Here is a 27,196-nt window from a genome sequence, read left to right as displayed (position 1 = left end):
CATGCTAGAGGTGTTGTGGTGCATCTGAACAGGGAGGAACCATAAACAGGCTCTATTTCTGGAAATGAGCTCCAGGAGAGAACAGGACTTACCTGAGCACCCAGCTGAGACCTGGGCCTGAATAGGTCTGATTCCTTGCCTGATTGTGTAGGGATGCCCTAGTGAGTGCCAGGTGGGGTGAGTCTACACCCACCTGTCTGTGGCTGTGGTCCATACCTGCCACTTCAACATTCCCCTGTAAGCAGGGCAAGCGGACCAGAAAGACGAGGTTGCCAGCGACTGCCCCCACACCCTGCGGGACTGCAGCCTGAGGGGCAGGGCAAGGCTGCAGAGGGCTCCCGCCCCCCAGCCCAGTCGGAGCCTCTCCCCCACACCCACTGTGTGCTGTGCACGCCTTGCCCACACCTCACCCTCAGGGGACCCTCTCAAGGCAATTTTAAAGCAAATAAAACATTTATTGTTCAAATTTTTTTTCTTTTTTTTTTCCCTTTTTTACAAAAACATGCATACATACACAGGGTCTGGTGGATTCCAGGGGACACACACATGTGTTCACACACACCCATACACCCTACACACACACACACACACACACACACACACACACACATACTTTCCTTCTTGGCCCCAGGCCTGGACCCTAGAAGTCGTGAAGATTCTGCCCGGGCAGCCTCCCCATTACTTGTATCTACTCTCCCGCCCCCCAGCCTTCAGCCACGTCCTGTGTGGATCAGACCTGGGGTGTGGGGAGACCCTAGAAAGAGAAGGCTCACAAAGGGGGCAGTGACCGAGGAGTCCCTGGCGGAGAGGGGGTGTGCTGTGCTTCTGAGGAGAGATGAAGGTTTGGCACCATTGGATGGGGTAGCACAGTGCTTGAAGAGCACCCACCTGCCCCCGCCCCAGGGCACTGAGATGGCCAACATGGGGGGGCTCTGGAGCGGCAGGGGCAGGGGCCCGGCGGGGGCCTGCTGGTGACTGCTTGAAGGGAGCTTATCCTGTGGGGGCAGGGGCTCCCAGAGTCCATGGAGAAGGCAAGAGAGATAAGGGTCTCCCCTGCACTCAGGGATGTGGGGCTCCTTGGCTCTTCCTCCCCAGTCCCACTACCCCTCCCAGTATAGCCCTCAGAGGGTGGCCCTGGCTAAGGCCAAGTTCACATTTCTGTGTGGAGCCTGGGGCTGTGTGCAAAGTCTGGGTCTACAGAGTCAAGAATAGTGGTTATAGGTGGGCTCAACTGAGCCAGCCCCGTCTGCGCGGTCCTGAGGAATGGGGGCCCAGCCAGGGCCCTGGACCCCAGCGGGGGAGATGCTGTTTTGTGGAAAGCCCTGCTGGGGCCTGGCTGGCTGCCCACCCCCCCTCCCTCAGAGTTCTCTTTGGTCCCCATTCTAGAATCAGGGCCCTTCTCAGGTTCCTTGGGGTGACTGTCACTGGGGCTGTTCTCTGGTCCTGGCCGCCAGCCTGCAGGGTCCCTGAAGACCCCCGGGGATGGGCACTGTCACCAGAGCTCAGAAGAGACCCAGGTCCAGACGGTGGGCAGACGGGCAGGTTGGTTGTGAAGCCTCAGAGATTCATGGGTTCTTCTTCCTCCACCAGCTGCTCTGCAGGCCTGAGGGAAGGCAAGGTGGGCATTGTGGGGGGCTGCAGGAAGGACATGAGGAGGCTAAGGGCTGTGTCAGGACCTGGGGGCCTCCACGCAGGCTGTTAGCTAAGACCAAGGGTCCGGCATTACCTGCCTTCAGCCAGGATGCCCACGGAGAGGGACGCCAGGGCGGTCACCGCTTCCACTTCTGCATCGGCACCCGGTGCCCTGGGCCCCCGGGAGTCTGGGCAGGAGACCAGGCGTTGCATGCAGCCCCAGTATTTACCTGGGGAGAGAAGCTGCGTCAGAAAGAATGGGGAACCTCCAGAGACGCAGAGGTTACACGGGCTCCTGTGCTGACTATGGGCCCCAGATCAAATCGATGGGGTTTACACTTAACAGGATTGATATATTTTCCCCATATTTGGGAGCTCCTCTCTTCCCTGATCCAGCTTTATAGTCCCTTTTCCAACTATGACACCATCTCCCTGGACAATGACTTAGGTCACCTGCATGTTAGATGTCAGGCTCAGGCAAAAACTAGTAAGGTCATGGGCTCCTTGGAATATACCTAAAATAGACCTACTAGCTTTGTCCAAACTGGAGACCCCAAATCTTCATCTGCAATATTCTTGTCTTTACTCATCCCTGAAGGTTCCCCATTCTTTGTGACACAACTTTTCTCTCCAGGTGAATACTGGGGCTGCATGCAACGCCTGGCCTGATGTTGAGTAAGGGTGGTTCTGGAGCAAGCATGACCTCATTTAGTCAGCTCTCCCCTGCCCCTCAACACGTCTCCCCAAACTGCACCCCACCCCTGCTGCCCTGATGGGATGAGCAGAGTGTGTCAGAATGGCCGTACGGGAGCCGGCAGGTGTCTGGACATCTTCCCACCCTCCTCAGGTGAAGGTTCACCTCTGGTTCATCTCCATAGGCATAGGAGAGCACCAAGAGAGACCCCCTCCTTTTTTTTCTAGATGGGATCAGAGTCAGGCCCTGCAACATGGGATCACACAGGACAGAAGCTGGAGGGCTGTCATCTCCAGGGTCGCATGCTGCACCGGGCACCCACCCTCCAGAGGGTGACCGTGCTGCCTGCTGTGAGAAATGTGGTCTGTGGGGCCGAACACCTGCTCCCCTTGGCCCCTGACACAGGTGATGGAGTTACTTGTGCTGGTCTCCCTGGCACTGACGTGGGTCTCTGGATATAATAGTCCACAGGTGCTGAGTTGGAGGTGAAACTAAAGTGCTTTCTGTGTGTGTGTGTGTGTGTGTGTTTATTCTAAATGCAGCTGCTGCCAATGCAGGCTGAGCTCCTCGACCCAAATGTGTGTGTGTGCATGCGCGCGCGTGCGTGTGTGTGTGTGTTTATTCTAAATGCAGCTGCTGCCAATGTAGGCTGAGTTCCTCAACCCAAATGACAAGGACTGAGGGCTTTCAGCAAAGGTGGTGCCAGCCTGGCCCTGCCCTGGCTGTGCACTACAGCTGCAGGGGGCTGCCAGCCCTGCCTTGAGGAGGCTGTTACCCTGTGGTCCTCACAGGGGCCATCCAGAGGCCTCCAGGGATGCAGGGGCATGGGGTGATGCAAAGCCCTTGGCCTGGCTGGAGGAGCAATCCCTGAGGCTGTGCTCACAGGGCCTCAGATGCCTGAGCCTCCTGAGTGTGGGGTCATGGACGTCCCCGGCCCACACTCACTGTGCACCCGGATCACAGCTTCCAGGGAGCAGGTGGCGTTGAGATTAGGCTTCTGTTTCCAGCTTTCTTCTGAGAGGGGATCCACCTGCAGGAAGTCCATGAGCTCCTAGTCTCTTAGAGTCCCAGAGTCCTCCCTCTTCCCCTCCTAGGCACAGAAGGGCCTGTGCTCCTGGCTTTGACCAGACCAGCCCTATGCCTGCCCTGGTGAAGAGGTGCCAGCTCTGTCCCTCTGCTGCTGGCCTGACGGCTGGCCCCTAAATACTCCTGAGAAGGAGCTCCATGTGCCTTCTTGGGACCATCCAGGGAGAGCCAGGCTTCCTGGCCTGTGGACACACAGCTGCAGTGCAGGCCGCTCACCTTGTTGCCCAAAAGAGCGGCCACACAGGCCTCAGAGGCGTCACAGATGGCTGTGAGGTCGTGGCCACCCTCGAGGGCCAACACCACAGCACCTCCCGCCAAGCTCATCAGCAGCTGCGTCATGTATCCAAAGCCTAGATGGGGGAGAGAAGAGGGGAGAAGGGGCAGTGGGCCCATGCCCCACCGCCACGACCTCCTGCCCCTTCCTCTCTTTCTGTCATGACTCAGGTGTACAAAGCTCTGGGTCCCCAATTGTTTTCACGTAGGAGCCCCGTGCCTGGGAGCTACCTCACTGCAGGCTCGGAGCAAGTCCCAGGTTGAGAGGGGGTTGTGTTGGGGACCTGTATCATCTTGATTCCCAGGGACTGGGGCCCTGAGGGTTGAGGGGGCTTCCTCTGTTCTCAGACCACTGCTCCTTCCCACCTCCACCCCCCTCACCCCCCTTGCCAAAGAACCCACTAGCCCAATCCTGAGGACAGGCTTTGCTTCCTATCTGCCAGACTTAAGTCTTCAAGGTGTGATTTAGGCCTTCTATGGGGACCAAGCCTTGAGAATGACAGGACCAGTTGCCACCTTCCCTTAGGCAGCAGCCCCACACACCCAGCCTAGGCCTCATTCCTGACTTCTCCTGACTTCTCCTCCTTACATTTGGCAGAAACATGGTAGCCTCCCAGTGGGGCTGGGTGGCCCTCGGCAGCATCAAACCCAGCTGAAACCAGGACCAGGTCTGGAGAGAACTCTCGGGCGATGGGCATGACGACCATCCTGAGAACGGGTGGAGAAAAGTGGGGTTCATCACCCTCCAGGGACAGCACCTGAGACTAAAGGCCCCTCCCTGGTGCCAGCCCTCTCCTTTCCGGTTTCACTGAAGAGCTCCCTGCTCTTAAGACACTGGGACCCCCAACCTCCCAAGAGGATTAGTAGACCCTCTGGCCTTCACCTAAGTTCCCAGCCACCAACTGAGGGCTGTTAACTGGTGAGAGACAGGAAGGAGGCGAGAATGGGGCAGCAGGGGGGATGAAAGGAGTCAGTGAGTATGTGTTGGAGGGGTGTAGGGTCACAGGTGGGGAGAGTCTCTAAAGTTCAGACACAGGAAAGTCTGAAAAAAAAACCTAGTCTGGGGGAGTCGGGCAGTAGCACAGCTGGTTAAGTGCACATGGCACAAAGCGCAAGGACTGGCATAAGGATCCTGGTTCAAGCCCCCAGCTCCCCACCTGCAGGGGAGTCACTTCACAGGTGGTGAAACAGGTCTGCAGGTGTCTGTCTTTCTCTCCCCCTCTCTGTCTTCCCCATCTCTCTCCATTTCTCTCTGTTCTATCTAACAACAACAATGAAATCAATAACAACAATAATAACTACAACAACAATTAAAAAAATAAGGGCAACAAGAGGGAAAATAAATAAATAAAAATAATAATAATAATAAAAACCCAGTCTGAGTTAGTACCACCTCTGCAGTCCCCTGGCTGGCTCTCCACAGATACTTCCCTCCATCCTGACCCTACGAGGCCCATGTTTGGTGTCGTTTCAGGCCCCAGGCTCTGGGCACCCAAATGCCAGGAGTCCCAGTCCAGGGCTCCTACAGAACTAGTTGTCATGGAGAATTGTCTGCAGAAAAGTGTTTGCAGACCCACATCCAGGGTCCTGTTCTCCCAAATGGAGGGTAGTGGCCCCAGAGGGAAGTCAGTAAGGACTCCCAAACACAGCCCAAAGTCCCCTTTCTAGAATGACTTATCTTACACACACACACACACACACACACACACGGAGAGAGAGAGACCATACAGAGTTACTTTCTTTCTCTATAACAAGTTTCTCCTCTCAGTACAAAACTCGTCTCATCCAGGTTGAGTATCTAGAGTAGAGGTGGGGAGCGTCTTTTCTGCCAAGGGCCATAAAAGTATTTATAATATCATTTGCAGGGCCATACAAAATTCTCAACTGAAAAATTAGCACTCACTGCTACTATGAAAAGGCCTTCCAGAGTTACTAACTTCTGAGTCCCCCTTGGCAAGATCAGACCAAATGACCGGAGGCCCAGAGGGTCCTCTCCCTTGCTCTACTGAATGAGGCAGCTCTGCTCACTCACTCCCCCACCTGCCTCCCAACAAGCAGTTCACCAGCAGCTCCAGGAAACCTGAGGGGCCAGGTGGTGGCACACCTGGTTAAGTGCAAGGACCCAGGTAGAAGGCCCTGGTCCCCACCTGAACGAGAAGAGCTTTGTAAGTGGAAGCAGGGCTGCAGGTGTCTCTCTGTCTCTTTCCCTCTCTATCACCCCCTCCCCTCTACATTTCTCTCTGTCTCTATCCAATAATTAATTAATGAGTTAATTAAAAGTAAAATTAAGTGCCCTTTGACTCGACTATTTCCTTCTTGTATGCGTTTGCTATCTTCTCAGTGGGACTGAGGACCCCAGAGGCCAGTCACAGAGCCTTTCATTTTGTTTGTCCCTGTCCACAAGGCCCTCCTGGGACTGACTTATAATGCCTAGTAATTGGATGGGCCAAGCTGACAAGCTAACTGACACTCCCAACCCAGTGCCACTGGCAGAGAGGGCAGATGGGGGTGGCCTTGCTGAGCTAGGCCTCTTCTGAGCCCCCCCCCCACCCCCTGCCACCAAGTCACTAACCTGAAGGCAGCCAGGTACTCAGGATCCCCCATTGGGGGGTCTAGTCCTCCAGCCCAGGCCACGTTGACATTGAAGCCTTCACCACTACCAGCCCCGACCTGAGAAACGGGAAGCAAGAGACATGAAGGGGACAGAGTCTCAGATAAGCGTGACGCGTCCGTCCATCCGTCTCAACCATGGGCTTCACTTCCAGCTAAAGAGGGGGGCATCCAAGAGGTGGCACAGTCTGCTGGAGGGAGCGTCACGAGGGGGGGTCTGGGGGTTACCTCATCCACAGCCCCGCTGCCTGGGAAGAAGTTGCCATCGTCATGGCGATGCAGGGAGATGTAGAGCACGCTGGGGTCCTGGTAGAAGGTCTGCTGGGTGCCGTTGCCATGGTGAACATCCTGTGGGGAGGGTGGAGAGCAGGGAGTTAAGGGAGGGAGACTGGGCCACACGGGACTCTGAGGTCAGAGGCTATTCTGAGAGGGTCAGGACCCCAGGCCTGAGGTCAGCAAACAGGGGTTCCTAGAGCTGAGTGGCCCGAGCCTCCCTATATGTGTAAAAGTTATGGGCATAGTGCCATGGGTGGGGAGGAAGCCTCCAAAGAGTGGTGGATGGGGGTGCCTGGGGAAGAGCACAATGGTTATACAAGTCTTTCATGCCTGAGGCACCTGAGGTTCTAGGTTCAATTCTACAGCATCACCATAAGCCAGAGCTGAGTTGTGCTCTGACAAAATTAAATCTTAAAAAAAAGTGGTCCGGGAGGTGGTGCAGTGGCTAAGGCACTAGACTCTCAAGCATGAGGTCCTGAGTTCAATCCCTGGCAGCACATGTGCCAGACTAATGTCTGGTTCTTTCTCTCTCTCTCCTATCTTTCTCATTAATAAATAAAATCTTAAAAAGAAAAAAAAAAGAGTTGGCTGTTTTCTGTGGTCCAGGAGGTGGTGCAGTGGATAAAGCATTGGGCTCTCAAGCATGAGGTCCCGAGTTCAGTCCCTGGCAACACATGTACCAGAGTGATGTCTGGTTTCTCTCTCTCTCTCTCTCTCTCTCTCTCTCTCTCTTCTTCTTCCTCTTCTTCTTCTTCTTCTTCTTCTTCTTCTTCTTCTTCTTCTTCTTCTTCTTCTGTCTTTCTCATAAACAAACAAAGCAAAGAGCAGGGCAGCCAATAAGTGGGAAGAGTTCAGTATCACACTCATGTTCCTCACCCCTGTGTTTTGCTTACAGCCACAGAGAAACTAAGCCCACTTACAGAGCACCAGGTGCCTGAGGCCAGGGCCAGCCCTCAGAGAAGCAGAGAGGTAGAGGGAGAGAGACACCACAGAGCCACTGACGCTTCCTCCAATGCAGAGGAGGCGAGTCTCACAGCTGCGTTGTGCACACAACAAAGCAGGCACATTGTCCAGCTGAGCTATCTTGCTGGACCAGTTCCGGCACACAGATGCAAGTACTCCACAGACGGCCTGTCTCAGGAATCTAGGAAGAGTGTCTGTGGGAACCCCTCTGTGTTCCTTTGTCTGTAAACCAGCCTGCTGTGTACATTAAATGCCCCAGCGGCTGGAGCCTTAGTGGTGTGCTGATGCTGCCTGTGACTGCTGATTACTGTCACATCTGCACAGGGTATTGCAAACATTATCACATCTGCAGAAAGAGGCCAGTTGAGGTCAGGTGGCTCCTACGCGCTGTGAGACTGTGTTGCGGCTGAGGCCTTCCCACACACCATCTCCTCCGGGTCTTCAGCTGCCCTGGGATGGGAATGTGCTTTTCGCCTATGTTTTTGCATGAGGGTCACTGAGTTGTGGGGGGACTAATGTCCTGAACACAGGTTCTGGAATTTGAAGGTGTCAGGAACAGGGACCTACCCAGTCCACGATGAGGATCTTGTTGGCTTTGCCCTGTTGTTGCAGCTGCCGGCAGGCGACGGCCACTGAGTTAAAGAAGCAGAAGCCCCTAGTGGGAGAGAGAGAGAGGCTCTGCTCACCCAGTCCCTCCCAGTGCCTCCACCTGCCCCACCTCCTCTCACCACCAGCCCCAGACACAGCCCACCCTGAGAAAGTTCAGGGGAGAAGTGGAGATGCCCCACTAGACAGACTTTGGGGGGATGGGAGGTAGATGGGGGATTGGCCCCCATCTCACCCCCAGGCCTCCCCCCCAAGGCCTTACATAGCAGTAGAATGGTCTGCATGGTGTCCTGGGGGTCGAACCACAGCAAAACCGTTCTGGAAATAGAAGGATGCTTGTCAACCCCACAGCCTCTGATCCTCCTTTCCATAACCCAAACCCTCCCCAAGATGGGACAACAAGCCAGCATGGCTGGTGGTCTAGGCTGGGCCTGAGATGCCCAGTGCTAGGCTCTGTGTTGGCATCCTGTTTTCAGGTCAGACATGAGTACAGAACTCCAGTCTGGGTGTATGTGTGTGTTGGGGAGGGTCCCTTGCTGGGCCAAATGATGGGGCACTAGGCAGAGTGCTTTCCAGATGTTGTATTTCACTCTCTCGATAGCAGTCTGAGGTAAAAGGTTATCTAATCTTCACAACTTCTCCATAACATAAACATTCATATTATCTGCCCTTTCCAGACAAGAGAAATCTGAAGCTCCAGTGGGTTGAGTAACCTGGCCAAAGCCGGCTGGTTGTAAGTCACGGAGCCAGGATTTCAAGCACAGAGCTGTGCTGGCTGCAAAGCGACCCAGGAACTGTGACACTGAGGACACCAGGCCCTCCTCAGGCTACGCGCTCTGAGCAACAGTGGTGTAGACACAGCTCCCCTTGAAAGGTGCCCGCCTTGTCTTGAGCACTGAGGACTAGGTCCCACTCCCTAGCACCCCGTGGGAGGTGCAATGACCACTGAGGAAGTCCTGGTGTTATGGTCTCTCCCCCTCTCACTGTCTGTCTTTGGCTATCTGAAAAAAAAAAAAGTTGGTCAGGAACGGTAAAAATCAGATAGGCTCGAGGCCTAGGAGAGGCCAGAAAAAAAAAAAAAAGAAAAAGACCAAAGACAGCAGCAAAAATAAATGGAGATGTGAACGTTAGGCCCTGCCCAGCGAGATGCACACAGCCTGCACACATGCGTCAGTCTGCAAAGGACCGACTTGCCAAAGCGTGAAGGCGCCAAGACAGTGTGGACTCGCTGAGTCACGTGTAGGTCCTGCGTGCCCCGATCCCTGTTTCAGAGACCAAAGGTGTCTTGGCTCTCCCTTCCAAGAAATATGAGCCGAGGGTTCAAATCTCACCCACATCCCTAACACTTGTAACTCCCCTTCCAAAGCCTTGTGGCGATAACCCAGAGGAAGCCTCCTCAGTTGCCCGACTCAGCCAACTCCATGGAGACCTGCCCGGCTTCGACTCAACCCATCTCCTACCTTCAGCTCTCGGGAAGCCACTTTGAATGCGAGGTCGGTGACACTGCCAGCGGCCCAGCGGGCTGCGTTGGAGGAATGAAGCTCATTCCAGATGGTGTCGGTGTCCACCTGCGGGGGCCAGAGTCAGGCCCTGCATCATCCAAGGCTTCCCACAGCCTTCCCACAGGAGCCAGGGCCCGTGGAGTGGTGCCCACCCCATGGCCAGGATCCCAGGGGCAGGGAGCTGGGCAGACAGTGCTGCCTCCCCAGTGCCCGACCGCCCAAAGGCAAGGCCTCCTGTGTCCCCCAATCCCAGCACAACCTCTTCCCCGCTGCAGTCCGCCAGCCCGTGTGTGGCCAGCACTCTGCCGGCAGCATGGCGCCTGCCTCCCCGGTCAGAGGAGGGGGCATGGCGTTACCTGGGCGGGACTTGGGGTTTGGGCCGGGAGGGGGTTTTAAGCCCCAGCTGACTCTGCTCAGGCCCCGCTGGATGGTCGGAGCTGGAGGGGCCGTCTGCACCACTGTCTTCCACTCAGGGCCCCTAGCCCAGGCTGGGGGCCCCCCAAACCCATTCCCTGGGCCTCAAGGCTAGGGAGGGGCCGGGGGGCATGATGGGGAGATGGGAAGGGCGAGGCGGACCAAGAGAGGCGAGGAAGGCAGAGAGAGTCGCAAGAGGCTGGAGAGAGAGAGAGAGAGAGACAGAGAGGGAGAGGAGGGAGGAGAAAACAGAAGCAACAACAGTTGGAAAAATCAGAAAGTGGTAAGAAATGGGGAGTTGTGAACAGGGCCCTGACTGGCTCCCACACAGCCCCCCGGCTACGGTTCTCATCTCCCCTCGGGAACTCGGCCTCCGTCCCCTGCCTCCATGCCTAGCTGGGCAACCACCACAGGGACCACTGTAACTGGGGAGAGCTCTGTCCCAGGAGGCAGGAGGCAGGAGGCCCCCATGCGAGTCTAGGGGTAGACAGAACTAGGGTGGGAGGCTCGTCCTGGGGAAGGACGTGCCTGGGTCACCGAGGACACATGGAGGCACCCCCACAGTCCCGGGCCAGGCAGCCCCAACCCTGCCCAGGGCAGCCTAGAGGCCAGCCAATGGGGCCTTCTAAAGGGAGAGTTCCTAAACCCCAACCACAGTCCAGGTGTCCTGAGTCACAGTCCTCCAGGTGTGAGGAGGCACTGGGCTCCGTGCTTAGGGAGACACCAGTTGAGGGCACACCTGTCCACAGGTGCCTCTAGTCAGCAGGTGGGGCATTATGGGAAGTCCCATGACCCACTAGGTCTGGCACAAGTGCTAAGACAAGCAGGCAGGGTCTGGGCCTGGGAGGACAGAGGGGAGGAGGTGGGAGAAGTCACATCCACTCGGGACCCCGCATACACTTACCCCGACACCACCGCAGGGCAGCATCACGAACATCCGCTGTGACAGGAGCCCTGTGGGGAAAGCCCAGTCTGTGAGCTGAGTCCTCTCAGGCTGGCCTGACAGGGAGCAGGAGGCCCCTGAGGAGAGGACCAAGGTGAGGGTGGTGGGTGAGGGGCTAGGAGGAGGCCCCAGATTCTGGAGGAAGGAGCGCTTGGGGGACGAGAGAGACTGGGGGAGGACATGTGGTGCCACAGCACCCTTGGATGTCTACCTGTCAGCTTCCCGTTGTCCAGTTTGAGGCGGCTGAGTGGGTTGGTGCCATAGAGGAGCACGTGCCGTTCGGAGTGCACCGACTGCAGCTCCTCCAGAGAGGCCTTACGGCCTCGGAGACACTGAGGAGACATGGCCCGTCAGTCCCTGCTCCTTGTATCCTTCCGGAACCAGCGGCTGACCTGCCACCTCACCTCACACTGGCTCCGGAGGCCCCGCTCCTGCAGCCGCGACCAGATGCTCTGGATCCGCCCTGCGTGTTCGGGGTGTCTGCTGTTGTCCCCACAGGAACACTGGTGCTTCAGCATCACCGAGTCATAGACGAGCCCTGAAGGGAGCAGGAGTCAGACCTGGGAAACCCCCCCACACACAGGAAGCTCCACCCTCCAGGCCCCTGGCACTCCTGTGGAGGGCCCCTGACACTCGGTCCTGCACCCCTGGAGCTGAGCCAGGAGGCCTCAGCCTCACACATACTTGCCCACACAGCCCCATCCGCACCACGCTGCCTGCCCAGCATGCTGGCCCTCAAGTGGCCCAACAATCCCACCCCACGAGCGGCCAGGGCTCAGAGCCCAGTAAAGGGAGGCTGTGGCTCAAACAGGGGCCATGGGGAGCAGAAGGGCAAGAATTACCAAGGAAACTGGGAGCTGGGATGCCCACAGTGACACTGGGCCATGTCACAAGACAGATGCAGTTTTAGGAAAGTGGTTGTGGGGGCCAGGCGGTGGCGCACCTGGCTAAGTGCACACGTTACAGTGAGCAAGGACCTGGGCTCAAGCCCCTGGTCCCCACTGACAGGGAGAAAGCTTCACAAGTGGTAAAGTAGAGCTGCAGATGTCTCTCTCTCTCTCTCTCTCTCTCTCTCTCTCTCTCTCTCCTCACTATCACCCCCTCCCTTCTCAATTTCTGTCTCTACCTAATATAAATACATAAATAAAATTTAAGAGAAATACTTTTGAAAAATGCAAGTGGTGTGTTTCAGTCAAACACCAGGGTCGCCTACAAGAGCCCCTGCACTGCGGACGGGAAGCCCACCCTCAGCACATCTTGGGGCATCTGGGACCTGCAAGGGTTCCCGTCATCCACTCAGGCATGGGTGAAGACCCATGGACAAGGAAACACAGTAAGGAAAACTGAATGACAAAAAAAAAAGGAGGAGGAGGAGGAAGAGGAGGAAGAGGAGGAGGAGGAGGAGGAGAAGGAGAAGAAGAAGGAGAAGAAGGAGAAGAGGAAGAGGAAGAGGAAGAAGAAGAAGAAGAAGAAGAAGAAGAAGAAGAAGAAGAAGAATCTGCCCAACCATATCTCTAGATAGTGCTGAGAGATAGCTAGACAGCTCAAAGGTATAACACACACATCACATGCAAGATGACCTGGGTTCAAGCCCCAGGCATCACACGGGAGCACCAGGCATGGCAACGAGAAAGGCCCCATGAATAATGGAGCAGTGCTGTGGGGTCTCTCCTCTCTGTCTCTCTCTCTCCTTCTCTCTATCTGAAATTAAAAGGGGTGGGGGAGTCCTGTAGGGGAAGAGGAATTAAGCAAGCACAAAACCTCAGCAAAAAAAAAAAATCTTTCAATAAAAAAATCAAAATAGTATGCACACACCAAGTGTGGGTGTGAAATTATACCCCTGAAATCGTAAAGCTTTATGACATATTGTGAAGTCACTAATAAAAATGGGAAATAAAACACTGTGATGAAATGTTCTGAAACTCTGATTTATTTATTTTTGGCGCCAGAGTTATTTTTGTTTGTTTGCCCACCCCCCACACCCACTAGGGCTTCACACCTGCATGATTCTGCCACTCCTAGTGAACTCTTGATTGTTGTTGTTATTTTAAGATAGAGGGTGAGAGACAGAGAGGGAGAGGGAAGAGAGAAGAGACACCACAGCTCTGCTCCATTGCACAGGGAGCTTCCTCTCGGCGTGGTGACCCCACATGGTGGCCAGGGGCTCCTGCCTTCCGTCATGCACGGTGAAGTGTGTGCTCCATTAGGCCAACCATCTCCTGACCCCCTGAAGCTCTTAACTATAGCATCGATGGTTCGTGCACTATGACTAAATAAAGTGGTGTACACAATACAGTGCCTGTGTATGGCATTTGGACATGTGAGTCGAACCAAGAAAGATTAGGCTGAAATAGAGCAGCATTTAAGAGTAGTCGTTTCAGGGGTCTGTTGGTGGCACACCCAGTTGGGCACACATTACGGTGCGCAAGGACCTGGGTTCGAGCCCCCAGTCCCCATCCATAGGAAAAAAGCTTCACGAGTGATGAAGCAGGGCTGCAGGTGTCTCTCATTCTCTCTCCCCCTCTCCCTGTACCCTCTCGATTTCTGGCAATCTCTATCCAATAAATGAAGATAATAAAAAGTTGGGAGTCAGGTGGTAGCACAGCGGGTTAAGCGCAGGTGGCACAAAGTGCAATAACCAGCAGCATAAAGATCTTAGTTCGAGCCCCCGGCTCCTCACCTGTAGGGGAGTCGCTTCACAGGCAGTGAATTAAGCCTGCAGGTGTCTGTCTTTCTCTCCCCCTCTCTGTCTTCCCCTCCTCTCTCCATTTCTCTCTGTCCTATCCAACAACGACGACATCAATAACAACAACAATAATAACTACAACAATAAAACAACAAGGTCAACAAAAGGGGATAAATAAATAAACATTAAAAAAAAAATTTTTTTTTAAAAAACTGCCCTTAGCTGGGCCTGTGTGACCACTAGCCACCTTAGGTTGCCTGCACCTGGGTGTCCTCATCTGTAAAATGAGAACGGCCACTTCCTCCAGCTTCCCAGGGACACTGGGTAATGATAACAAGATCAAGAAGAGGCTCTGTGCTCTGGACATCATGTCCTGAAAATGTTACCCCATGTTGCAGACAGACTAGCCCTGAGCACCCTTCCCTTCCTACTGCCCCACTTGAACCCTGGCCTCACCTGTGGTGAAGGGTAGGGTCCTGCCGGGAGTCTCTGAGCTGGTGAGGGCACGGACCTGGCTGGCAGGCTCTGGCGTTGGCAGCGAGGCAGGTGCGGCTGGAGACGACTGAGCCCTGGACAGGGGCCGGTGACTGCCCTGGGGCAGGGGCAGCAGCACAGAGTCTCCAGGGACTCCAGCAGGGAGTCGCCTGCTTAGCTGCTGGTGCTCCCACAGGAATACCTGAAGGACACAGGCGCCTCAGTCTCGGGCTCTCAGGAGGATGACAGAAAGAGATGCCAGGTGCCGCCACAAAGCTCCAGGCGGGGATTCCAGGCTGCCTCTACCACTGCTTCCCCGTGGGCTCTAGTCTTCCTTGCCAGCCCCCTTACTCCAGTCTGTACCTCAGAGTGAGCCCCCTCGCCCCACTCCCACCTCAGTCCCACCACAGCTCCTGGGCCCTCAGGTCAACGAAGCCAGAAACATGGAGACAGGCCCAGGGCCTGGCCTGAGCAGGGTCGCCTGCAGTGTAAGTATGGGCTTTTCTGACTGTGGCCCCCCAAATCCCCAGATGGGAGTGCCAACTCTCAGTCCCTCCAAAGGTACCTGCTTTGGGGCTAGCATCTTCAAGAGGTGATCAAGTTAAAATAAGGTCGTGTGGATGGACCTTAGCAAGACAAGACTCTTATCTGTATGAGGACATTTAGATCCAGAAAGAAGAGGCTAGCATAATGGATAGGTAAATAAATACATACATACATACATACATACATACTTTCATGCTTGAGGCTCTAAGGTCCCAAGTTCAATCCTCAGTCCCACAGTAAACTCCCCCACCCCCCAAAAAAAATTCACAAGCAGGGGCTGGGCAGTAGTGCAGGGAGTTAAGTGCAGGTGGCGCAAAGTGCAAGGGCCAGAGTAAGGATCCCAGTTCGAGCACCCGGCTCCCCACCTGCAGGAGGGTCACTTCACAAGCGGTGAAGCAGGTCTGCAGGTGTCTATCTTTCTCTTCTCTCTGTCTTCCCCTCCTCTCCATTTCTCTCTGTCCTATCCAACAACACCAACAGCTATGACAACAATAACAACTACAACAAGGGCAACAAAATGGGAAAAATGGCCTCCAGGAGCAGTGAATTTGTAGTGCAGACACCAAGCCCCAGTGATAACCCTGGAGGCAAAATAAAATAAAATAAAATAAAATTTTTTTATAATATTTATTTATTTATTCCTTTTTGTTGCCCTTGCTGTTGTTATTGATGTCGTCATTGTTGGACAGGACAGAAAGAAATGGAGAGAGGAGGGAAAGACAGAGAGAGGGAGAGAAAATTAGACACCTGCAGACCTGCTTCACCGCCTGTGAAACAACCCCCCTGCAAGTGGGGAGCTGGGGGTTCGAACCGGGATCTTTACTCTGGTCCTTGCGCTTTACGCCATCTGTGCTTAACCCGCTGCACTACCACCTGGCTCCCAATAAAAGATTTTTTTTTTTCCTCCTCCAGGGTTATTGCTGGGCTCGGTGCCGACACCATGAATCCACCGCTCCTGGAGGCCATTTTTCCCCCCTTTTGTTGCCCTTGTTGTAGCTTCGTTGTGGTTATTATTACTGCCCTTGTTGACGCAATTCGTTGTTGGATAGGACAGAGAGAAATGGAGAGAGGAGGGGAAAACAGAGAAGGGGAGAGAGAAAGATAGACACCTGCAGACCTGCTTCACCGCCTGTGAAGCGACTCCCCTGCAGGTGGGGAGCCGGGGGCTCGAACCGGGATCCTTACGCCGGTCCCTGCGCTTTGCACCACGTGCGCTTAACCCACTGCGCCACCGCCCGACCCCCAATAAAAGATTTTTTAAAAGAGAGATTGAGGGGAGTCGGGCTGTAGCGCAGCGGGTTAAGCGCAGGTGGCACAAAGCACAAGGACCGGCATAAGGATCCCGGTTCGAACCCCGGCTCCCCACCTGCAGGGGAGTCGCTTCACAGGCGGTGAAGCAGGTCTGCAGGTGTCTATCTTTCTCTCCTCCTCTCTGTCTTCCCCTCCTCTCTCCATTTCTCTCTGTCCTATCCAACAACGACGACAACAACAATAATAACTACAACAATAAAAACAAGGGCAACAAAAGTGAATAAATAAATAAAATAAAACATTAAAAAAATTTTAAAAAAAAAGAGAGATTGAAAAAAAATTCACAGGCAAGGAAAGGTCTTTCCTCACAACTGAGAAGGTGCCAGCCCAGCCTATCATACCTCAATGACCCAACTTCAAATTTTCAGTCTCCAGAACCTCAAAACAATGCATTTCTGTTGTTTTTATTTTAAATATTATTATTTTTTAAACCAGAGCACTGTTCAGCTCTGGCGTATGGTGGTACAGGGGATTGAACCTGGGGCTTCAGAGTCTCAAGCATGAAAGTCTTTTTGTATAACCATTATGCTGTCTCCCCCACTGTGTTTCTGTTTGTTGTTTTTTGCCGCCCAGTGTCTGGCACCGGTGACAGTGACCCAAACAGACTGACAGCCTCTGGTCGGAGCGGCACAGCAAGAGTGCCCTGGCTCTATCCGCCTCCTGGACACGGCAGCACCTGGACAGGAGGACACACAGCTTTACGAGAGACTGGCCCCACTGCTGGGCAAGGAGCATACTGTACCCCAAGCTAGGGGCTCAGGGAGTGTGTGTGCGCGCGTGTGTGTGTGTGTGTGTGTGTGTGTGTGTGTGTGTGTGTGTGTGTGTGTGGATGTACCTCCATGTGGGCTTGGAAGGGCAGCCATGCGCTCCAGGCATGGCCCTGCTCTGATACCCTATCTTCCTCCTCCCACACAGGCCGGGCCACAGGGTCTCCTGGTCACACCCTCTGAGAGCCCAGAGGTACATACCTGTTGTTGTTGTTGCTGCTGCTGCTGGAGGGACACAGGGCCCCTGGCCTCAAGCTGCCCGGGGTTGGAGTCCCTGTGTTCTGGGCCGTCATTAACTGCCAGCCCTGAGCCCCCACCGTCTGTCTCTAAATCCTCAGCTGAGGGGATCTGCCGTAGGCGGGGCTTCTCACTCGACTTGCCTGGCCTCTGGGGAGGGGAACCATGAGAAGCCATGTGAAGGTGGGGTATGGAGGGCTGGGCAGCTCCTTGTCCCACCGGGACCCTAGTGGCCATGCCATCCTCAGCCTCTGGAGCCACACACACCCTCTCTGGACCCTTCACTCCCCCTTTTTTTTTTAATTTTGGTGGAACCTGTTGCATGTGCTATGTCACTGTCATAGTCACTGTTTTCACACAGTAGAGAGACAGACACAAAGATGAGATACCACAGCTCCACTGCCAAGTCGCCATCTCCCACATGGTGTGCCGAGGCTGGGACCTGGACCACTTGCGCTTGGCAAGGCAGGTGCCCTACCCAGTGAACTACCTCTCTGGTCCAAGTTTCCTTCCTTCAATCCCAGAGTCCCATTTCAGCAACCTCCCTTCTCCCACTTCTCTTAGTCAGGTCTCCTTACCTTGATCAGCTGGCTGTGAGGTTTAAGGCGCTCTGGGCGGGACTGCAAGGTGCCCAGCAGTGGGGGGGCGGTGGCACTTGGGGGCAGCGGTTCAGAACGGGTCCGGCTCAGTGGCCGGTGGAGGCTGGACCCAGAGAGCCGCTCGGTGGTCAGAAAGGACTGGGCAAAGTGGAAAGGCAGGGGCCCAAGCCCAGGCACTGAAAAGAAGGGGGTTGTGGGGAGGGGGGGATGCATAAGGAGGGAGCCAAAGGGAGGCATGGGCAGAAGCCAGGGTCCCTTCCCAAGCTTGGTCCTTTCAGGGCATAGGACCCCGGCTCTCGCCCGGAGAAGCAACAGGACTCACCAGTCAGCAGGGGGGCATGAGAGGCCGAGGGATCCAGGAGGAGGATGGGCTGCAGGCGAGAGGGCAAGGGGCCCCCAGCCTCTGGCTCCAGGCCATGGGGCAAGAAGAGAGGAGCATGGGAGCTCCCCAGGACAGGCCCCCGAGGGCCCAGAGTCGGATGGGTCCTGCGGTCACCATCGGCCTGGGTGGGAGGTGGAGACACGTCACGGAGAGAAGCTTCTCTCCCGCAGAGAGAAGAGTGGAGGCAATGGGGAGGTTTGGCGTGGGGGAGGGCGCCTCAGCCACTCACCCTGGCGGGAGCGGGCAGCCCAAGCGAGATTGCGGGCAGCAAGGCGAACGGGGCCAAAGAGGTCTCCTGCAGCCGCAGCCGCTGGCCCAAGAGCGCCTGCCATGGGGAGCAGGGCAGGGGTCACTGGCCCCAGACCGCTACCCGTGGGCATGCCTTCCCCTCAGAGCCCCACAGGCTTCATCAGGCCGTCTAGACCCTGTGGCCCCAGCCTGCTCAGGGCCGCTGGCTGGGGAGAAGGAGGGGCCTCAGAATTGTCCCAGGAGAGTCCAGCAGCAAGGCCTTACCTCTGAGCCCAAGATAGGGTTGGGGCCATGTTCACTGTCATTAGGGGAGCTGCAGCCTGATGCAGGAGTGCTGCTGCTGCTGGGGGAAGAATCTGAGGGTGGGGACAGAGGAGCCCATAGTCAGAGGCCAGGCCCCTTGCAAATACTCAGGGGCAGATCCCCTTCCCAGAAGCCTCTGCCTCCTGCTCTCCTCCCAGAAGGCAGAGGGCAGAAGGCAGGCCACCAGTTGCTGGCACCATATTTTTCCACTGTCCTCTTTCTTTCTGTGGAGCCAGGGTCTCCCACGTCATTGGAATAGAGGCAGAAAGAGAAATAGAGAGAGAGGGGGGAAGAGACATGACCACACCAGAGCTTCCTGCGTGCCATAGCACCTCTCATCTGGTGCCAGGGCTTGAACCTGGGTTGTGTATCTGGCAATGTAGGGGCCCTCCCTGATGAGCTGTCACTCAGATCTTTCTAGCACACTGGATGCTTTTTGGGGGGAGTCCTTTTTGCTGGGGGGTGGGCTTCATGCCTGTATAGTTCCACCACGCTCAATGGACTTTTTTCCCCTCAGATGGAGCATGAGAGACAGAGAGGAAAGAGAACCCCCCCACACACACATACAGTACTGCTCCAGAAAGCTTCTCCTTTGCATGGTGCTCCCATGCAGTGACCAGGGCCTTGAACATGGGTCCTTGGGCATGGTGAAGTGTGTGTTTCACCAGGTGAGTTCTCTCCCAGCCCCAACCCTCTTAACTCTTCTTCATATAGAGAGCAGACATCAGCCCATGGTGAATGTGCAAGCAAGCAGCTCCCTGTGCACATGGGCCCTAACTCAGAACCCCAGAATGTGACCAGCCATCCCAGCACCCTGCCAGCCCTCACCACCCAGGGTCTCTGCAGGCCTGCGCCGGAGGCTGGGCGGGGCGCTCTCCTTCCTGAGCAGCGGGTTCTTCCTGCGCTCCAGGGACTTCTTGGGTTTGTAGCGCAGCTTCAGATTGGGTTCAGAGACTGTGGGGGGCACTGGAGTTACTGGCCCACATCCCCCTGTTACCTTAGCTGTCCCTCCCAACCACCTCTGAGTCAAGGCAAGAAAAGGCAGAGGCAAGGAAAAAAGCAATGAACCCTCAGCTCTCTCCACCCAATCTGACTCCCACATCCCTGATAAGAGTCCTCTTTTATATTTTTAGCTAGAGAGGCACAGAGAGAAGGAAAGACACCACAGCACTCACTGTTCCACCATTCTGGAAACTTCCCCAGCACTGAGCATAGTGCTTCCATATCATGCCAGGGGCTTGAACCCAGGTCATCTCTCCCAGCTGAGCTATCATGTCTCAGCCCCTGCCCTCATAGCTCCCCTGAGGTACCCACCTGTCCACCCAGCTCACCTGTCTTCCGCAGAGGGAAGTGCTCTGGGGGGTCACTGGGCAGGCTGGGGATGGGAGGCAGAAAGTTGCTGAGCACGGAGCGGGAGGTTCCTTCTGTCTCCAAGGGTTCGAGAGTTCTGTGGAGTGAAACCAGGGCTGACTCAGAGCAGCAGAGGTGCCCAAGGGCCTGGAGACCCCCTCAGCCCAACTCTTTCTGCTGTATAGTCCTCCTGGGGGACGGGGTGGGGGCGTGGTAGCAGTTGTAGTCTAGCAGCCTGGGACCACAGGAATCGGGGTTCATTCCAGGTGGCAGCATGGGACCACCCTCCTACCCCAGCCCACCAGCAGGTCTCTGACCTGAGCAGAGAAGTCAAGGACCTTGGGGCAGGGTGAGCCAACAGGTGCACTGGGAACTCTGCTGTCTGTGGGAGGGACCTGCTCTGGGAATTGGGCTCTGTCTGTGCTTGGGGGAAGACAGAAAGAAAAGAAAACCGTGTGTGGAAGAAGGGAAGTGGTGTGTGTGTGTGTGTGTGTGTGTGTGTGTGTGTGTGTGTGTGTGCGCGCGCGCGCACACATACACATGTGAGGGTACGTATCTGTGCCTGTGTCTATGTATGAAGAAAGGGCCTCACGTGGGGGTGGGAGAGAGACAGAAACAGAGAAGGAACTTACCCTTTGGGGTAGGGGTGGGGATGACTGGAGGTGAAGTCAGGGCCTGAGAAGGGTAGCAGCTGAGAGAGAGGTGATAGGGAGGGAAGGAGGTGCTGCACTCTGATGCCTAGGGACAGGAGGCAGGAGGCGAGGGAGCTACCTGTAGGGGATGCTGGGGCTACTGGGGTGAACCGTTCTCTCCAGGGCTGCCTGCTGTTTCTTCAGTATCACCTCTGCCAGCTTCTGCTTCACCACACTGCTCGCCACAGCACCTGAAGGGAGTCGAGACGGGGGGGGATGGTAGAGAGATGGCCTGCCAGGCACCCCCCCCCCCGCCTAGAACCAGATTCCCAGGGGTTCCTCAGCCAAGACCCCACCCCTGCCTCCCACACTCCCAGGCAGAGTCAGAGGAACACCCAGGCAGGCAGGCCTGTGCCCACTGTATCCATCCTCACTCCTCTTGCTCTTGTCCTTATTCAGAAGTTGCCGCAGCTCTTGCTCCTGCTGCCCGACTTGCAGCTCAGGCATCGGTGTGTCCATGGAGAGCTGTGGACATGCAGGAGTGAGGGGAGCATGGAGGGGACGGTCAGGGCAGGCTGAGGGGATGAGGGGCTGAGCACAAGCTTTACCCTCATGGGCTCCACAGGACGTGGCTGCTGCAGGCCGGCCAAGAAGAGGTGGTGGTGCAGGCGCTGGGGGTGTTGCAGGGCCAGGAGCGTGGGCTCCGGCGGCCGCTCCACAGCCGGCCTCTGGCCCACTCGCAGGTCCATGGGCTGGGGCTGAGGGCCAGGCGTGTCTGTTCGGGACCTGGGGCAGACTGCAGGTACACGAGATAAGGTCAGCAGGAAGTGTCCAGCAGGGCCACGGTCATAGACCCCAGCTTCACTGGACAAGGACCAAACCCTCCTCCCTGAGCCTAAGCCTCACTTCCTCCTCAAGGTGGACACGGTCCACTCCATCGACCCTTGAGAGAGAACGAACCATCACCAACTGTACACAGACAACAGGAGCCTTCTGACTGTAAGCACAGTGCTTTGCCGACAGAATAAGTGGTTCCTGCAGGCCGGGGGCTGTAGGCTGTGGGGCCCATGGTGGTACGAACTACCATCCTTTCCTTCCCCCCCACTAGAGTGAGAATCCTGCCCAGGAGCTCTGTAACTAGCTGCATTTGGAGCTAGTGAGCAGACAGGCAAACAGCCCCTTTCATCTAGCCTCCAGTCCTAAGGCTCCAGTCCCAAGGCCTCACAGCCCCCCCCCCCCCCAACCACCACCACCCTGACTCTCCCAGGTGACACTCCAAGTCTAAATGCAGTTCTGCAACCCTGGGCCTACACCTGGTGCCCATCCTGCCTGGCACAGTGAGGACGTCGAGCTCAGCATCCTCTTCTCGTATGTCCTCTGCACCCACACCAGCAGCACCCTGCCAAGGCTGTGGGTGCAGGTCTATTTATAACTAGCCACCAGACCAGGTTCCAGGCCAGTGCAGCCAGCTGGACCAGGCTGGGTTGGGCAGCCAGAGGCATTTGGAGGTGGAGCTGTGGCAGGGCTGTAGAAGGGAGAGCAGGTGCCCTCAGACAAGCACATGGGGACACCTTCCTGGGAGAACTCTCTCAGCATATCCACGGCTAGGCCTTTCCCAGCTGGGTGGCCATGGGCTTGGAACAGGGGGCTAGAAAGGCATGTGGCAAAATACCAGTCAGGGAGTCAGGAAACACGGCCCCCAGGGCCACCACACCACTGCTAATCAGAAGCTTCACACCTGTGGAGCACAGTGCATGTGCTTCTGTAACACTCTTTCACCTCCGGCTGGGGAGACAGCACAGCTGGTGAAGCACGAGATTTGCATACCTGAAGCTCCTGGGTTCAATCTCAGGCATTGCATGTGCTAGCGAAGCACTCTGGTCTCTCTCTTTTATCTCTCTCTCCCTCCCTCCCTCCCTCCCTCCCTCTCTATGTGAAATGCTCTATTCATACGAAAACAAATTGAAAAATAAAACAAAACCCTTTTTTCCTCATCACACACATATACCCTGAGAAGGAATCATTACTGTCCCATTATCTCAAATGAGGAAACTGAGGCTGAGAGGGGTAGGGAGGGAATCTATAGCAGGCCACCTAGCTGAGGCAGAGTGAGTCTGGGTCCTGTCACACCAGTGCTCTGGTTCTGTTCCCTTGTCCACTTTCAGGAAGTCACTGCCCCTCACTGGGCAAAGGGGTTGTTGCCAAAGGGGTTTTCACCAGAATGTTCTGTGACAGGGGCTGGGAGAGGAGAGAGAGGCTGAGCAGGGAGGCAGATGCCTACACACCCCCATTCACACATGGAAGGGGGTGTATCCATCAGCGTTAGTGCATCCTACTCTTCATCCCGAGATCATGGGGCGTTCACTGGCTGAGGCAAGGCCTCCCAGTGCCAACACATCTCTGCCTCAGGATGTCTCAGTCCCCCTCACTTCTGGGGGAATTCCCTGGGGTGAATCCCCTGAGGGTTCCTTCCTATCTCCCCATTCCCAGTATGAGCCAGGCAGACATCCTGTTCTTTGCTTTTCCCACTGTGATTCCTGGCACAGGGGCTGAAGTAGAGTGGCTGCTTTCACCTCTTTCTGGTGAAACACCAGCACTGCTCCCCTCCTTTGAGGCCCCCACTCCCCAACTCTCCTGCCAATGAACCAGCTACCCCAGCTTCTCCAGTCCCTCAATCCCTCCCCCTACACCCTCTTCACACACACACACACACCCACACCCACACCCACACACACCTTTCCCACTCCCCTACTACCTCTCCCTCAGGCCTGACTCTTACCTGTGACAGGAAGGCTGTGGCAACGGGCACCCGGGCTCACCTGGGTCCCCTCTGCAGAGAGAAGAGAGACAGGAATGAGGGAGCTGCAGGGAGGGTGCCAAGGAGAGGTGGGCGCTAGTTTCCCCAAACCTAGCATGTGGGGAAACCAACAGCCTCGAGAAGATGCCTTCCCCAATCATGTCTTCAACTGAACCGCTGAGCGCAAGTAACTCCCAGCTCCTCTTCTTCATTTAGCGCACCCAGCAGCTCAGACATCTCACCTGCTGGAGCTCCAGCCATAGCAGGGAGTAGAGGAAGCCCCAGCTCATGGGACAAAGCCCTCAGCCTTCCCGGGGGTGTCCAGACACTCTCTTCTCTGGGCAACCAAACCAAGTTCCCCAGACTTAGGGAACTGAGAGCTGGGAGGTGGGAGTTGGGAAGCGGCAGACCTGCAGAAGGGGGTCACTTCTACGGTGGGGAAGTGAGTGACTAGATCATGTCCACAGGTCAATTCAGATCTGGTGGGAGTTACAGTGAGGTGGATCCAGAGAGCACAGTCTAACGACAGCACATCAGAAACCCCCTTCCGCTTACTGCCCTGCCCTGTGTCCTGCAGCCTCTGCTCCCCCACAGAAGCCCTCAGTCTTTTCTCAGATGAGCTGAGAGAGAAATCTTGACTTCTGCATACGGCCTGCTCTCCAAGGGCCCTGAGCCCAGCCCAGAGCTACCCCATCACACTGGGGCCCATGGAACCAAGTCGCCTAGGCTGGGAGAAGGGGAGGAGGTCATAAGTGCCCAGTAGCCAGCTCAGTTGGGAGAAGACAGAGATCCTGAGGTCCTGAGATCGATCACCTGTCCCAAACAGACAACTTTCCTTCCTGCTGTCCCAGCTCGGGACAACGAGGGCAGAAGGCTGCGAGACCAAGTCAGCACCCGGCAGAGCATGAAGGAGGTACACAGAAGTCACCCTCAGGCTAGACCTGGGGCAGAGGGAGTTTCTGGAGGACAGCTGGTGCTGCCCTTTCTGTCCCTGTTCAAGGAGCAGTCATCCCTCCTTCTCTATCTTCACTGACTGCAGTTCTGCACCCCCAGTCCAGATGTCCACCTCATGACACTCACCGAGAAGTTGTCCTTGGTCCTCCTAGCACCCACTCTGGGCCCATCACCTACATTACACCATGAGTCACAGTGTCCAAGGCATCATCTGAAGTTGTGCCCATCTCATCGAACACCTCCCTGGACACACTGCAGGTTCTGATAGGAACTCGTGAAACAAAAAGAATGGTTCTCTCCTGGCTCCTTGCCTAGGGCATGGCATGAATAGTTCTCTGGGCTTAGGAGTCCCAAGTGACAGTGGTGCCAGAAGCAGCCTTCCCTCCCCTGAAGGGGCAGCCCCTGCCCAGGCGTTCTCAGCACCAACTCTTTCTTCTTCGAGACCTGATCCCTTCCCCATCCCCCTTTCAAGAGAGGTTGCTGAGTTGAGCTCCAGGGAAACTCCTAGGGTCTCTGCCTGAGGTTGGTCAGCAGCATCAGTGCTTGGAAGCAGAGCCAGGAGCTGGTCGCCTGGCTCCCCTAGTAAATGTGGACTCCAGACACCGTGTGTTCTCTGGGTAGGAGGAAAACTAATGGTCCTGAACACTGCAAGGTTCTCTCCTGGATCTAAAAGGGATATCGCGTAAAGATCTTAGATGAGAGATGATCTCTGTTCAGAAAAGCTATATGCATGTGTGCCTGTGTGCCAGCAACATGAATCCCTTCCTAACGCAATTCCTGAACCAAGTTCTGCCTCCCCTCCCTTGATGTCTTGGCTCTCTGTCAGGGCCTCTGTGTTCAGAAGGGTCCAGAGCACCAGTTGAGCCATGAGATGGCTTCTCTGTTTCTCAACAACGAGGGGTATCTAAAGGTATTCAGGTGTCTCTTGGGCTGGGGGACAAATTTAGGGACATCTCATTTAATTGTCCCTCACAGAGGACCGTGATCAGACTGAAATTAAATTGGGAGTAAGGAGCTCTGAGACCCTGAGAGCACCCCCAAACCCTGGGCCCTTCTCCACAAGGCTGTCAGTAGGGATAGACAGATTTCTTTCTTTCTTCCTTTCTTCCTTTCTTCCTTTCTTTCTTTCTTTCTTTCTTTCTTTCTTTCTTTCATCTTGGCTGCCCTCTCCATTTCTGCCTTCACTGGATGTAACTGCAGTCAAGCTCAAGGGGCAGGTTATAAAGTACCTGGGTCTACCAAGTTACTTTCCAATGTAGAGAACTGATCTCACCCAAGACGATGGGGCTCCAGAAACCCTGTCCAGTGGGCCCACCTTGGCCCTCAGTGAGCTCCAGAGCACATATACACACTGCAGTTCTACCCCTGGGAAAGCTGCTTCCCCCGTAGCCCCCTCTAACATATGTGAGTCCATTTACTGAGAGCCTGGGAGGGAGCCAGTAGAAGGAGGCTGGGTCCTGGACCTAGGCCTGCTCCCTTCACTCCCCAGGTGGAGCTCTAGTTCTGCTTGCCCAGGAAAGATGGACGGAAATAAAGTTGAGTCCATGTGAGAGCTAGCAAAGAAGGCAAAAGCTGGGAGTGAGATGGCTTTGGAGAAATCTAGGAATAAAGCAACACAAGAAAGCAAGTCATGGTTGCCAGGCCCCTGGCATGGAGTGAGCACAGACAGAGGTCTTCTCAAAGGTGTTTCACTCACATAGGCAGAGACTGCTGGGAGCTGATGATGCGTTAGAGGGTCAGGCTGGCACTCGCACTTTGCAAAGCAGGAGAGAAAGAGAGAGAGAGAGAGAGAGAGAGGAAAGTCACGGTGATCACAGTCACCGAGCAGTTCAGTGGTTCAGGCACGGCAGGCCAGTGCAGTGCAGGACAACCCTGAAAGTCCATCCTAAATGTGGGTACAAACCTTACAATGAGCGCAAAGTGCTTAAAGGGATAAAAAGGAAAAAAAAAAACTGGTCCTCACATTCATTTCTTCTTCCTTTTTTTTTTGTTTTTGGTTTTGTTGTTTGTTTTTGTCTTTGCTGTGGCTTCACCACTCCACAGACTTTTTTTGTTTTTTAAGATAGAAAGAGACAGAGGGCCAGGGCGATAACATAATAGTTATGCAAAAGACTTTCTTTTTTTCTCCTAAGATTTTATTTATTTATTAATGAGAAAGATAGGAGGGCCCCGGCTCCCCACCTGCAGGGGAGTCGCTTCACAGGCAGTAAAGCAGGTCTGCAGGTGTCTTTCTCTCCCCCTTTCTGTCTTCCCCGCCTCTCTCCATTTCTCTCTGTCCTGTCCAACAACAACAACATCAATAACAACAATAATAACTACAACAACAATAAAAAACAACAAGGGCAACAAAAGGAAAAATAAATCAATAAAAAAGAGAGGAGGAGAGAAAGAAAGAACCAGACATCACTCTGGTACAAGTGCTGCTGGGGACTGAACTCAGGAACTCCTGCTTGAAAGTTCAATACTTTATCCACTGCGCCACCTCCTGAACCATGAGAAAGATTTTCCTGCCTAAGATCCTGAGGTTCAGTTCCTGGCATCACTGCAAAAGCTAGAGCTGAGCAGCGTTCTGGCTAAAAGGTGGGGGGGGGGGGGCGGTGGGAGACACTACAGCGCCTAAACTCCCCTTTCCATGGTACAGTATTCACAGGTGGCATATAGGGGCTTAAACCTGGGTCGTGTGTGTAGCAAAGTAGGCACCTTCTCAGGTGAGTTCGCTTGTGGGGCACTGGTTCTCACTTTCAACGAGTTTAAAATAGGATCCAATTTTTCAACAATCAATACGTGAAAAGTACTTGCTGAGACCTCCCAAGTATTCAACAAAAAGATTGCCAACCACTCAATTCCTTAAGCAAGTCTGTAGAATCTACCCTTTAAACAGGTTCATGAGTCCCTCTCCCAGAAAGCTCA

At 55.0% G+C, this 27,196-nt stretch overlaps 1 protein-coding gene across 7 annotated transcripts in view; it reads right to left on the bottom strand.

The window, feature by feature from the left end:
• Nucleotides 1-434: 434 nt before the first annotated feature.
• The window catches only part of HDAC7 (histone deacetylase 7), a 41,085-nt gene continuing 14,323 nt past the window's right edge, over nucleotides 435-27,196 (bottom strand). For 4 of the 7 annotated variants that reach the window (XM_060195478.1, XM_060195479.1, XM_060195482.1 and 1 more), the window contains exons 2-26: nucleotides 23,315-23,365; nucleotides 21,144-21,331; nucleotides 20,970-21,060; nucleotides 20,675-20,786; nucleotides 19,885-20,000; nucleotides 19,382-19,507; nucleotides 18,515-18,606; nucleotides 18,231-18,326; nucleotides 17,942-18,122; nucleotides 17,599-17,795; nucleotides 16,985-17,170; nucleotides 14,142-14,361; nucleotides 11,404-11,537; nucleotides 11,211-11,331; nucleotides 10,961-11,076; nucleotides 9,601-9,708; nucleotides 8,403-8,458; nucleotides 8,102-8,189; nucleotides 6,524-6,643; nucleotides 6,258-6,355; nucleotides 4,275-4,393; nucleotides 3,629-3,762; nucleotides 3,272-3,356; nucleotides 1,727-1,862; nucleotides 435-1,603 (exon numbers count right to left, since the gene is read on the bottom strand). In XM_060195478.1, the coding sequence (XP_060051461.1) occupies nucleotides 1,558-1,603; nucleotides 1,727-1,862; nucleotides 3,272-3,356; nucleotides 3,629-3,762; nucleotides 4,275-4,393; nucleotides 6,258-6,355; nucleotides 6,524-6,643; nucleotides 8,102-8,189; nucleotides 8,403-8,458; nucleotides 9,601-9,708; nucleotides 10,961-11,076; nucleotides 11,211-11,331; nucleotides 11,404-11,537; nucleotides 14,142-14,361; nucleotides 16,985-17,170; nucleotides 17,599-17,795; nucleotides 17,942-18,122; nucleotides 18,231-18,326; nucleotides 18,515-18,606; nucleotides 19,382-19,507; nucleotides 19,885-20,000; nucleotides 20,675-20,786; nucleotides 20,970-21,060; nucleotides 21,144-21,331; nucleotides 23,315-23,365 (3,017 nt within the window). In that variant the 3' untranslated portion in view covers nucleotides 435-1,557. The remainder of the gene's footprint in view (nucleotides 1,604-1,726; nucleotides 1,863-3,271; nucleotides 3,357-3,628; nucleotides 3,763-4,274; nucleotides 4,394-6,257; nucleotides 6,356-6,523; nucleotides 6,644-8,101; nucleotides 8,190-8,402; nucleotides 8,459-9,600; nucleotides 9,709-10,960; nucleotides 11,077-11,210; nucleotides 11,332-11,403; nucleotides 11,538-14,141; nucleotides 14,362-16,984; nucleotides 17,171-17,598; nucleotides 17,796-17,941; nucleotides 18,123-18,230; nucleotides 18,327-18,514; nucleotides 18,607-19,381; nucleotides 19,508-19,884; nucleotides 20,001-20,674; nucleotides 20,787-20,969; nucleotides 21,061-21,143; nucleotides 21,332-23,314; nucleotides 23,366-27,196) is intronic. The other 3 variants (XM_060195483.1, XM_060195484.1, XM_060195485.1) reach the window with 3 other exon arrangements.

Source organism: Erinaceus europaeus, chromosome 7 (genome assembly GCF_950295315.1).
Source record: "Erinaceus europaeus chromosome 7, mEriEur2.1, whole genome shotgun sequence".
In the NCBI taxonomy this organism is placed as follows: domain Eukaryota; kingdom Metazoa; phylum Chordata; class Mammalia; order Eulipotyphla; family Erinaceidae; genus Erinaceus; species Erinaceus europaeus.
Note: the sequence above shows the minus strand (reverse complement) of the source record. Positions and strands in the feature narration are given on the sequence as shown.